The 12,601-nt window shown below is 45.1% G+C and overlaps 1 protein-coding gene across 2 annotated transcripts; it reads left to right on the forward strand.

Annotated features, from left to right (window-relative positions):
* Positions 1–1,453: 1,453 nt before the first annotated feature.
* On the forward strand, positions 1,454–7,421 carry LOC121089573 (C->U-editing enzyme APOBEC-1-like). Of its 2 annotated transcripts, none has more exons than XM_040596910.1 (4): positions 1,454–1,653; positions 5,210–5,610; positions 6,157–6,272; positions 7,271–7,421. In XM_040596910.1, exons 1-4 carry the CDS (start codon positions 1,631–1,633, stop codon positions 7,286–7,288), a joined length of 558 nt encoding a protein of 185 aa, XP_040452844.1. In that variant the 5' UTR covers positions 1,454–1,630; the 3' UTR covers positions 7,289–7,421. The 2 variants fall into 2 exon arrangements, with proteins under 2 accessions (XP_040452844.1, XP_040452843.1); XM_040596909.1 differs by having other exon boundaries at positions 1,467–1,653; positions 5,193–5,610.
* Positions 7,422–12,601: the final 5,180 nt, after the last annotated feature.

Below are 12,601 nucleotides of genomic sequence, written 5' to 3' on the forward strand. Positions count from 1 at the left end.
GCTAATGAACCCAGCCAGACTTTGCATGGAGCCAGCTAAGCTCTCTGCATCCACAGTGCAGTGAATCTGCAAGCAGAATATAAGCTCCTGAGTGACTGGTAATTGTAGCTGCTCCTCAATGTCACCCCAGGATTGTGAGTCTGGCTAGTTTTGCCTTGGCTGTGTTTTCAGAAAGGGGCTGACAAAGCTGCTGAGCTGCATGGTGTTCTTCTAGTGCAGTGGTTAGGTGAACAGTAGTAATTCTGTGGGACTTGGGAGCTACTGCCTTTCCTAAACATCTCCATGGGAAATTAGTACGGCATAACACAAAAAGACCTTAAGGAAAGGGAATGTGATTTTAGTTTACAAATCTCAAAATAAATGGATTTTTCCTCCTTGCACTCTTACCCATGTACTCACCAGCACCAAGATGCGTGCATCTCAGTGGTCTGGCCAGGATCACTTGCGTGCAGTGGTGCAGGGTACCTACTGGATCTCCATAAGAAAGGCCTGACAACAAATGATTGACTCAAACAGCTATTTTAACAAGGCAGAATAAGAAAAGGAATTTAGACAGCGAGTAAATCTAACATCCCTTCAGATGCTGGGCACCCAGTACTCCCGCAGTGCTGGACAGACCCTGGGTGGGTTTCTCCACAGCACACTGCGTAGGTTCTGTCTGTGAAGGGAAGCTCCCCCTTCTTGGTCATCTGACCTATTACATATTTTCTTACAGGAGCACAATTCTGTTCCTAAATGATGTTTCAGCTTCCTCTGTGCATGTAGAAAAAGTGATGCGACGCCCGGTGCCAAGCGGGAGCTGCCTGCAGGCTGCTCTGTCACAGCCCACCAGCGAGGTTTGTCCTGTGGCCAAGGGGTGTGTGCAGCATGGCGTAGGCTGAAGGCCATGCTGCACGTGCAGCACAGACCCGTGTATATAAATTACAGATTGCATTAGGAACATACAGGCTGCCCAGTCCCTAAGCAGAAGGCCCAAGGGAGCAGACACGGCCTGGTGGAGATCACCAGCTCCTCCAATGCCACGTCTTCTGCAAGGCTCCCCTCTCTTCCTCCATGGGGGGAACTCTCAACCTCCTGGGTTTGGCAGGGAAGGTCATTAAGCTTTGCTGACATCTTGTGAGTGAAGTCTCTCATCAGAGGGATTTGTGAGCACTTCATCCATGACAGAGCTCTGACTGCATGGAAAGATCTTGGATGCGGGAGGGCGAAGGGCCGTGCTTTCCACAGCGCCGAGCTTTGGGCACTCTGGCAGCTGTGCCGCTGGGAGGAGTCCCCGGTGCCGAAGAATAAATCTCATTTTTCTGCCAACCAAGCGTTATCATCCCTTCCACACTTACAAGCAGGCTTGAAAGAAATTGTGCAATGATGACATTTTTGACTGGAAACATGTATCAGCCCTCAGGCCCCAGCTGAGGGGCGAGGAAGGAGCGCTGCTAAGGGCAGGCTTGTAAAGACATGTCATTACTGGTAGCAACCACAGTCAAACCATTTTTTTTCCATTTCCTCTTACATCACCCCGTGCCAGCGGAGCCTGGGGATGTGCTCTGTCATCGGCTGCCTGTGAAGCCCCATCTGCAGGAGCAGAAAGGAGGACAGCACCCAAGGAGGGCTCGCAGGGAGAGGAGAAGCCATGTACAAGAGAAAGCTGAGAGGGTAAAAAAAATATTCGCTGACCCAAAAAATCCCAAACAACCGCCAGCTTCAGCTCTGTGTTGTCCTTGCTTCAGCCCAAGGGGGCCCGTCTTCTTTTCTGCCCCGGGGGTGTGCTTTCTGTCTGTGCAAAGTCTCTGTCTTGGGAGAGGGCGATACTGGTGCCAGTGTACCCGAGTGGGAGCCCTGGTACCCGGGGCCGCTGCAGCGGGCAAGGGGCTGCACCGAAGCCTGAGCCTCTCGGGGAAGTTCCTGTCGGCATAAAACCGCGGTGGGAGCCATAAACCAGCAGGGAGCAAAAGCCGCCGATAAAAACAAGCGCAAGCTGGGGGTGGGTTGGGGCAGGGCTATGGTGGGAGCTGGTTCACCCCCAACGCTGGGCAGCAAGAGAATCCAAAAGTGCCACTTCCCTGCCCGACCGTTTCGATTCTGAAAACGGCTGTTGTGCCACAAAATAAACAGGAAGCGTCAGACCAGCCGGCTCCTGTTCAACAGAGCGGGGAAGAAAAAGTTTGAATGCAAAGTTTAGTAAAGAAGCGTGTGGGCTGTGGAAAGCCTTAGCCATGGAGGAAAAGTGTGGATTAATGAAGTTTTGATGCTCCTGCATTTTTAGATATTACCATTATTGCTATTATTCTCTTGTAACGAGTAGGATTGTAAATAGTTTCTAATAACAAGTGTTAGAGGAAGGAAGGAAAATTGTTAAATACCTACGGTGGTGCAGTTTATTATGTGAAGTTTTAGTAAGAGAGATACTAGTTTTAGGAGCTGTTTTTGTAAAATTAGTACATTTTGAAAGAAACTCATTACATTCCTGTTCAAGTTATGGATGGTGAAACAATAGGAAAAGTACAAATAACACATTTCAAAAGATATTTGTAATCAGTCAATATATTTCCAAGGTTTAATGCACATTCACAAAGCAGTGGATATTAGTGGAAAAGAAAATAAAGCCTAGGAGACAGTTAGTTGGCTGTATTTATCTGCCATTTTCTCCCCCGACTCCTCTAAACATCTTTGGGTGCAATTCACCTTTCAAATAGTCAGTCTTTAGAGTTGGTGCGTTTCTCTCCAGCTCTCAAATTCTGAAAGGGTTACAAGTTCATCCTCATAAGACTGGTGAACCAAATTTAAGAAGAAAACTAAAAAAGTTTTAGGACTTTTAAAATTACTATTATTTGTGGACTTTGAATTTTGTCTTATATTTGTATCAAGGAACCAGCTATTAAGTGCTTGATTTTTTTTTAGTTAGGCTCCATGTGTCTATGTGTACCGTACATAACAATGCTGAACAGCAAGGACTGCTTGTGATAGCTATAAAAATAAAAAAATTAAAGGGATTGCATGGCTTAGGGCAATTTATCTGTAAACTCACAACTTATTTTAAGTGTTTTCTTACCTGGTTTGGGGAGAGAAGAAAATAGGTGCTGGGATTCTTACATATTCTATAGTGTCGGAGTGTTTTATAATGTTTTTTAAATCTCTTGTCTGTCCTTCCGTTAGAGTTGTTCAAATTTACATTAATCCATTATTTTAAAAATAGCAAGTTATTTCTGTAGTAGATATTTACAAGAATGCAGACTTTTGTTTATATTGCATTAGCTGATTACACAATAAATTTTACTTGGCTTAACACATCTTTAAGGTGGCTTTATGCTGAAGATTAGTGTATTGAGAGATTGTTCTAAAGAAATGGCTTTATGTCCCTGAAAATATGCACAGGACCCCCACTGCAACAGCTTATCTGAAGTGCAGTATTTTATGGTGGAGACACAGGGAGGAGGGTGCTTAAGACCAGTTTCAGTAAGACCTGGAAATTTTAACTTGTCTGTATGATAAAACCAGATGGCAACCACTACAGATACCTCTGAACAAATCAGATCTCTGTAACACTGCTTTCCAAAACCTTTAAGATACCTTCTGTAAGAATTAGATTAACTGATTGGGCTTGAGTATTCAGAGTTCAATGTATTTTCTTTGGTGAACTTCAACCAGCCACTGTATTCCCCGTACACACACACACACATACACACACACACACACATGCGCACATATTATATATATTAAATATATATTATATACTTATTATATATATGTTCCCTAATCATCAAGTTTTAAAGAAATTTAAGCTAATAGGCACTAACTTCCAAATAACATAATAGAAATAGAAAAAATGCACCTCTTTTAGCACCTCTAAATGAGAAAAAATTAAAAATTAAGCCTGTGCTGCACTTCTGTCTCTCTCTGTTGTTTGTTGGTTTGTTTGGTTTTTTTTTAATTACATACTAAAAGAATTAAGTATAATAAAAACACTTATTCCTGTGCCAGACTTAAACACTTGGTGACATTTACATTTGTTACATTTACATAAATTCAATAGAAAGTTTGATAAAGAAATCTACATGCGTATTTTCTGTGGTTTATATGGAGTTTACATGGAGAAAATAAACGGAGATACACTCTGGTTTATGAACTGGTTTATGTACATTTGGATTTTAACGTGTAGGAGGCTGGGATGAGGAAGGAGACAGGGTAAGAAGACAAAGCCTTCTGACTGACCCAGAGAAATGAGATGCTTTTTTACAAAGGTGATGAGCCCTGCAGCTAGAGAATATGCTTCACCTGCAAGATTTGTCTTTAGTTCAGATAGTGGGTTTCTTTGATTTTGTGTTTGTCATTGATAGTTGCTAATCTATAAAACAACCTACAGGCTTATTGGTTTTTTGTTAACAGTCTGTCCAGTTGTCTACTACCATTATTCTGAATTACTCTAATGTGGGAAAATATATATCTGAAGTGTATTCTCATATAAATCTCTCTATAAAGTAATTGTACAAATGTTACAAAGTACTAATGGTGACTTCATATATTATTTATGCATCATGGATAATTATTGATATAAAGGATACATTCATGACCAACACTGGCGGTATAGTTACTTAATTGACAATACTTAGGGGTGTGTTCTGAACTGAATAGATCTGGATCTAAGAGATGGATTATCTGTCAGAAAATGTCATTCTTGGGAGCTGCATCTTTTTGTATTGAGCACTTCTTTCTCCTTTTCTCATGTACGTTGTGCTGACTGCGCTAATCCTTATGAAAATACAAACAGCAAGAGAATACTCAGCTTCATAATTGATCAGTAGTTGGGTTTTTTTTTTATTTTTTTTTTTTTTATTTTCACAAAATTTGCAACAGCTCCCTACATCAAAAAGGGCTACATAGGAGACCTGGAAAAATGTCTGACACATAAAAAGATATAGAAAGCTTTTAGAAATACTCATGCTGATGAAGAAAAGGGCAGCCACAGGGAGGGGTGAGGAGGTGAAAGCTCTACATGCAGTTGCAGACAAAGGGAGGATTAAGTGGTTCAGTGTTTGGTTCCTTTACCCTGCCATGGTGTGTACCTCTCCATGTTCCTTGCGTTGCTCTCTCATGTTTTGCCCTTTTCAGTCCTCCTCTCATTTCCTCCACCCTCCCCATTTTTTGTGTACTGGAGAACTACCGAAAACAAAGTTGTAACCAGTGATTCCTTGAAGTTTCTCTTCTTTTTCAGCATGTATGTCTCTAAGAGGGCACTAAAGCATCAGTTTGACCCCCGTAACACTCCAAAGGAAACATACCTGCTGTGCAAACTGCAGTGGGGTGAGGCCAGCATACCTTGGATACACTGGGTCAGAAATGACAATTACCATGCTGAAGTCTACTTTCTGGAGAAGATCTTTAAGACGAGAAGAACCAATAATTATGTAAACTGTTCTATCACGTGGTACTTGTCCTGGAGCCCCTGTGAAAACTGCTGCTATAAAATACTGAATTTCTTAAAGAAGCACTCATATGTCAACATAGACATACATATAGCACGGCTTTTTTGCATAAGAGATGAAAGAATCCGCCAAGGTCTGAAGAACCTTGTGAGATTGGCAGATGTAAAAATTTCTGTCATGGAAATTGAAGGCAAGATTTCCTGTGCTTTGTGGGACTGTGAAGGGATGAACTGGTGAAGTTTGTGCATAGGTGAATCTGGTATGGGCTTGCTTCTGTGCCCAGTGTCCTGCCCAGCTTCTCTGGGGACACATCCATCACCATTCAGTGACTGAGTGTCATGTCCAAAAACAGATGTTCAAATATTGCAGTAGAAGGGGGACAGGACTCCTAGCAGCCAGACCTGTATGAAAACTGTATGGAAATTCTTGCTTATTTAGAGGCACCATCTTTTTGTCACTCCTGACGGACTGGGAGATAGGGTGCTTCTCCCTTGTCCTAGGGCACTAAATGCAGTTCCACTGGTAAGGGGGTGGGGGTGGGGGGTGAGGAATGCCCAGAGAGAATGGCATTGGTTCCAAATACAGAGTGGACAGCATCCATTAGCTGGCCTGTCCATGGCCAAGCTGTCTCTGTGTCATGGGTGCAGGGAAAAGGTTAAAAAGTCTTGTTTTAAAGTTGAGCTTCTCTGGTATCTGAATAAACTCAGGTTAGTCCATCTTGGCTCCATTTCTCCAGACTACACTGACTGCTGGAAAATCTTTATCCAAGGAGATGATAATGATGATTCCTGGACTGAGGGCTTTCAATCAGAGATAACTAAGAATCGTTTGAAGCTCAAGGATGTCTTTGAGGTTAGTAGACTCTGAGGGATAGGGGGAATGACATGAAATTATTTGCAGCCTGGGGTCATGAGACCTAAAGCCTAGCAAAGAGGCTGTTCGTATCTAGTTGGAGTTGAAAGAGTCCTGCAGCATGCTTTTGGAAGAAGTAATATAGTAAAATCATAGAAACTATCCTGTCCCATTGGGAGAGAAGCACCATGGATTTTCTTCCATTATATTACAAAGCAAAGGCTCAGAGTGCAGCTTTTGTCCTTCAGGCTCCAGAGCAGGAAATCCCTTGATTAGCAGCTGAAGCTCTAGTCTAGTCTCATCCCAGAAACTCTCCATTAGATTCCTTTCTAACCTGGATCTGAGCACGGGTTTCTGCTCACCAAATGGTGCTACTCAGCCACTTTCTGTCGATACCTGCAGCGGTCCGACCGACCCTCCCAGTCACTGGGCCCCTCCATACTTCAGTAAAGCCCCTTCCAGATTTGATTGAGCAACCTCCCTCACTGGTCCAAAGGGTACAGCTTCTGTGAGATGAGAAAAGCTATTCAAAACAGAATGTCTGTTCCCTGTGAGAATCCAGCTTTTTTTTTTTGTTTTGTGCCAGGTCCTCTGAAAGGCAGTAGAGGGAAAAGAGACTGTGTTCACCAACAGTGCTGAAAGTTAGTGCCCCTGGAGACAAGAGACCCTGCTTGAATGAATAGGTCCACATCCTTGGCCTGGAAGCACTGTGTATTAAAAAAAAAGTTGCAAAACTAATATAAGTTCTACAGCATTTTGCTTTCGATGTATTAGTTTTCTGACAAAAGCTATTTTTAGTGAAACAGAGTGAAAGAAATCTATGGCTAAGTAGGTCATTGAACATCTGGGAAATCCATTTTATATGGCATCTGTGGAAAAGAAATATTCTGGTCTATTACAAGTAATAGACTTCTCATGCTATGTCCATTTCAAACCGCAGCAAGTCCCAAGTGCAATTGTTAAAGGATCTAAATGTCATATCCTTATTTTCATTTCAGGATCTTCCATGCATATAAGCATAGAATCACTGAATATCTCAAGTTGGAAGGGAACCATAAGGATCATCACGTCCAACTCTCTGCTCCCCACAGGACTACCTAAAACTAAACTAGAAAAGCATCATCCAGATGCTCCTTGAACCCTGCCAGGCTTGGTGCTGTGACCACTTTCCTGGGGGGACTGTTCCAGTGACTGACCACCCTCTCAGTGAAGAACTTCTTCCTAATGTCCAAGTTGAACTTCCCCTGATGCAGCTTCATTCCATTTCCTCCTCTCCTATTGCTGGTCACCAGAGAGAGGAGATCAGCATCGGAATTACCCTGTCGCAGGTGGAGAATCCGGCGCTTGTTCTTGTTAAATTTCATGCAGCTGGTGACTGCCCAGGTCTCCAGTCTATCCAGATCCCTCTGTAAGGCCTCTCTTGCCTCCAGGGGGTCCGCAGCTCCTCCTAGTTCAGCATCCTCGCCAAACTTACTTAATGTACATTCAATTCCTGCATCCAGATCATTTATAAACACATTAAAGAGCACTGGACCAAAAATTGAGCCCTGGGGAACCCCACTGGCAGCTGGTTGCCAGCCTGAGGTAACCCCATTTACTTTAACCCTTTGAGCCTGACCCGTCCGCCACCTGCTCATCCAATGTGTTATAGACTTGCCTAACTGTTATCCAGAAGGATACTGTGAGAGACTGTATCAAAAGCTTTGCTTAAATCCCAAAATACCACATCTACTGACTTCCCTTTGTCAACTGGACTGGTGCCCTTGTCATAAAAGGAAATTAAGTTAGTTAAGCAGGACTTTCTCCTCATGAACCTGTGTTGGCTATGACTGGTGACTGTGTGGTGTCTCGAGTGTTTTTCAGTAACTCCCAGAATAACCTTCTCCATAATTTTACCAAGCACTGAAGTGAGACGGATAGGCCTGTGCTTACCAGGGTCTTCCTTCTTACCCTTCTTGAAAACTGGGACAACATTTGCCAGCTTCCAATCAATGGGAACCTCTTCAGACTGCCAAGATCATTGAAAAATAGTGGAGAGAGGTCCTGCAAAGACATTGGCCAGCTCTTTCAGTACACTGGGATGAATCCCATCAGGCTCCATAGATTGATATGCATCCAGCTGGAGCAGCAAGTCTTGAACAAGCTCAGGATCAGCTGTGAGTTTATCATCCCCCCAGCCATGGTCTTCCAACCCAGGGCTCCAGAGGTCCCAGGGCCCATCACCAGTGTTAAAGACAGAGGTGAAGAAGGTATTAAACATCTCTGCTTTGTCTACACCCCTATTTGTGAGGTGACTGACCTCATTGTGTAATGGGCCAATGTTATCTCTGATCCTCTACTAAGAGATTTCACTCCCAGAAGATGGCCAGATGCCTTACATCTTGTATGTAGAAGATAATAATCATAAAATGTTGCTAGCATTCCCCAGTTTCTAAAAGCCACCAATATCCTGGACAGATAGCTTGTCACTGGGAGTCTTGTATATACTGGACAGCGCTAAATATCCCCGATGACAAACTTCTGGATGTGGAAATGGAGGCAGATAGCAGCCAGAATGGGAAACAGTGTCCCAGGCGCAATACTCTGCTAATATTCCTCCTCTGATGTGGCCCAGTAGTGCACAGGCTGATGGGAAAAGGGTACTTAAAGAGGACCGCTGAATTAGCATCCAAACAGTTGATTAATTCACTGTGACTTCCTTCACAGTTGAGGCATTTTGATGAAAACAGGTTATTTCCCTGACTCTTGGAAAATAGATCTCTAACAAGAGAAAGGCAGGGTGCCAAAGGGAACATCTCTGGAGACTTGCTGTCCTCTCAGCTAGCCTTGTCTCCTACCTCATGCTGCGAGAAGAATAAAAGTGAACCTAAAAATAAAGAAAATGCCCTATCAGGTCAGAGAGCATATCCAGACACTGTATCTAACAGTGGCAAGAGAAGATGCTTTCCAGGGAGAGCAAAGAAGCCTGGCCACTATCTGTAGTTCATTATGATCCAGTCACACTATTTCAACATCCACAGTGACCATGGCTGCAAACCCTGCATCTTCCCTTCAGTGTCTGTTTGTGGACTTGTTACCATTAATTTATCAGATATCTTCTGACCTTGTCCTCCCACCTGTGTCCACAGTTTACTGGGGCAGCAAATTCCAGAAGTTCACAGCTTGCCATGTAAATACATACTTGTCTCTGTTTTAAACTGATAACTAATCACAGTAAGTGCCACTTCTTGCCATACTAATGTCTCATCATTAATCACTGAAACACCTGTCTGCATTGGAAAGACTGTGCTAGCCTACAGAATTTTCCACTGGCTCAGTGGGAGCTATAAATGTAACCGACAGCAACACTTGATCTTAAAAGAGCAACTTAAAAAATCCACAGATGCACTATTCAACAGAAGCAAATCCTCCAGCCACCAAGTGATGTGACTGTGGAATGATAATTACAGCACTTGTGGTCATTGCATTTCAGCAGCTCCACTCAACTGGCTAAAAGAAAGTATTTCTGTCCACAAGCCCACCCTGGAACTGGACCACTACATATATCCACTGGAAACGGCTTGAAAAGCAAGGCACATTAGGCTGCACAAAGAACTGTAAGAATGCAGCTGTATCCCTTGCAGTAATGCAGCTCTCTTTGCTCCTCTGTCCGGTTGCTTGATTCTCTGTACCGGGCAGACGTACAAGCCGGCTGTCAGTACCGAGGGCTTGGGAATAGAACCTCTCTGCATCCCCTATTCCTGATGCTAGATTATTTTTGTAAGACTAGGATAAATATTCATTGATTTATACACATTTTAATCATTAAACTCTAAAGCTATGATTGGGCCTGATTCTTCTTTCATTTGTATCGCTGATCTTTTAACATAGTCAATAGAATTACTCAGGGTTTTGGGCCAGTCTAGCCTGAAAAGAATCCAGCTCGTGGTACCTAAGAGATGGCAACCTGTAACTCACAAAATGGCATCATTCCTCAAGTAACGTCCACTTTGGTAGATGTGCCCTCTTGTTTAGATATGAGTCTTTGCATCTTAAAAGTTCAGGAGCCAATGCTTTCAAGCTGGTTTTACAGAGACAGATAAAACTGATCACACAAGTTGTTATGGGGGAAAGAGAAACACAGACAATGTGAACCTGCGAAGCTCAGTTTATGAAGCGGAGCAAGTGTCCCCTGCCAATCTCTGCTGCTGAACATCTTTGTAGCTAGGTGTTGGCACAGGCTGCCAGTCAAATGATATCACAACATACCTTCCCAGCAGCTTTGGGGATGATTCTGTCGCTTATTGATCCACTGTCTGTGCCAAGGCTCATTGTGCATAGCTCTTGTTTACATTGTCCTCTTGGCCTTGGCTTACCACGCTCAGCCCCTGCTTGCGTTGTAACCAGCTCTTGGCCAAAGCAAGGCTGTGACATTCCTACGTCACAAGCAAGCAAGAACCCCAGTTTTTTTCACAATAAAACCTAAGACAATTATTATGATTTGTGTCTGTCAGGGCCCTGAGGGCATTAAAAAAACCTTAGTTGCCTTGACCACCATCACCTGGGGCTTCCACTGACACACTGCCCATAGATGGCCCAGGAGCTCCATTTAAGCTCAGGTCGTGCTGTTAGTCCCTGTCTGAGCTATGACATGGGTGTGCTTGTCTCCATCTCTCATGCCCATGCCTATGTCCATGCCCAGCCGTGGATCCTGTTGATCTCTTTCCTGACCTGTGAACTGGGTTGACCTCAGACCTATCTCATCTCTATGGACAAGCCCAGTGATCACTGTGTCTGTATGTGTGTGACGTTGGTTGCCATCACAGGACCTGATCCTGACCTGAGGATTGATTTTCCAGCTTGACCTAGGACTTAGGACCTGGCTTATCAGCACCAACCTGCCTGAAAGTCTGGACTCAGTCACCAAGGTGAGTGATGGTCAGTGGAGGGATCTAGCATGGTGCACAGGGCAGGTTCCTGAACCTGGGGAACCTCAGGGGGAGCTGAGAGAGCTGTCAGGGCCCTGTAGCTCATGCCACAGTGACTGACAGAACCTGGGTAGGGCCAGGAGCAATGGTGGCCAAGCCCCACCACCACCTATAAAAGAAGCCCCTGGGAAGCCCTAGTGACCAGGAGCACCCTGCAGCAGCCAGAGCATGGCATGGCAGTTTGCACTGCAGGATGCTGAAGCTCTGCTGGCTTGATGAGGAAGCAATGGTACCCACCTGGCCTCTGCAGGCTCTCCACCCACTGTGATGGACACAGCTGCCTGGACAGAGCTCCAGTGGGAGCACAAAGCCACCCGTGTGCCAGGCTGCAGGCTGTGCCCTGCTCTTACGCCCGCACGGGACAGCAGCAGGGAGTGCAGTGGTGGGAGTGCACCCAGGGACAGCGACTCCTCCGCTTTGTGACAGAGCGCCGGGAGGAGGAGAGTAGGCTGAGCAGCATCAGGGAGCGTGAGAGAGAGACAGGCTGCTGGAATCACACCCTACCTTCCCCGAGACAGGCCCGACGGGCAGACGGGACGCGTCATACGGAGGTTCCCTGTCCTCTCTCCACATGGCTGAACGTGGTGCCGTAGGGAACAGGGGGCAACGGCGACAAGTCACTGCCCGGCGCAGCAGGCACGTCTCCTCTGGGACTGCCCTACCTGCCCAGGTGCCCTTGCATGACAGGTATGAGGCTCTGCAAGTGGAACCGAACGATAATGAGAATGATGGTTCATCTAGCATGGAGGCGTCACTGAGGTTATTTCGGCATACACCCTGCATGAAAACTGCTTCCATAATGAAAAAAATGGGCCATTGTCATAGGAGACTCCGTTCTGAAGGGAGCAAAAGGCCCAGTACACAGACTGGACCCACTTCTTGGGGAAGCCTGCTGCCTCCCTGGAGCCCAGGTTAAAGATGTGAAGAGGAAGCTTCCCACCCTGCTACAGCCCTCAGATTGCTGTCCACTATTGATTTTTCAGGTAGTCAGCAATGAAGTTGCAAGAAGAGGTCCAAGGGCAATCGGGAGAGAGTTCGGGGCCTAGGGACAGCTGGTTGAGGGATCGGGAGCACAAGTAGTGTTCTCCTCTATCCTTTCAGTTGCAGGGAGTGATGAGGGAAGAAACAGGAAGAGCCAGCAGATTGATACCTGGCTCCGAGCCTGGTGTCACCAGCAGAATGTTGGGCTTCTTGATCATGTCTACACAACACCAGGCCTGCTGGGAACAGACGGGGTACCCTTGTCTCAAAGGATGAAAAGGATCTTTGTGCAGGAGTTAGCAGGGCTCATTGAAAGAGATTTAAACTGGATTTGAAAGGAGAAAGGGATAAAATCAGACTTACTAGAGAAAAGCCTGGGGA

Source organism: Falco naumanni, chromosome 5, assembly GCF_017639655.2.
Source record: "Falco naumanni isolate bFalNau1 chromosome 5, bFalNau1.pat, whole genome shotgun sequence".
In the NCBI taxonomy this organism is placed as follows: Eukaryota; Metazoa; Chordata; class Aves; order Falconiformes; family Falconidae; genus Falco; species Falco naumanni.

Coding starts and splice junctions, on each gene's coding strand:
- LOC121089573 (XM_040596910.1), top strand. CDS start 1,631: ATGTACAAGAGAAAGCTGAGAGG. Junction 1,654..5,209: donor TACAAGAGAAAGCTGAGAGG/GTAAAAAAAATA, acceptor CTTCTTTTTCAG/CATGTATGTCTCTAAGAGGG. Junction 5,611..6,156: donor TTCTGTCATGGAAATTGAAG/GCAAGATTTCCT, acceptor CCATTTCTCCAG/ACTACACTGACTGCTGGAAA.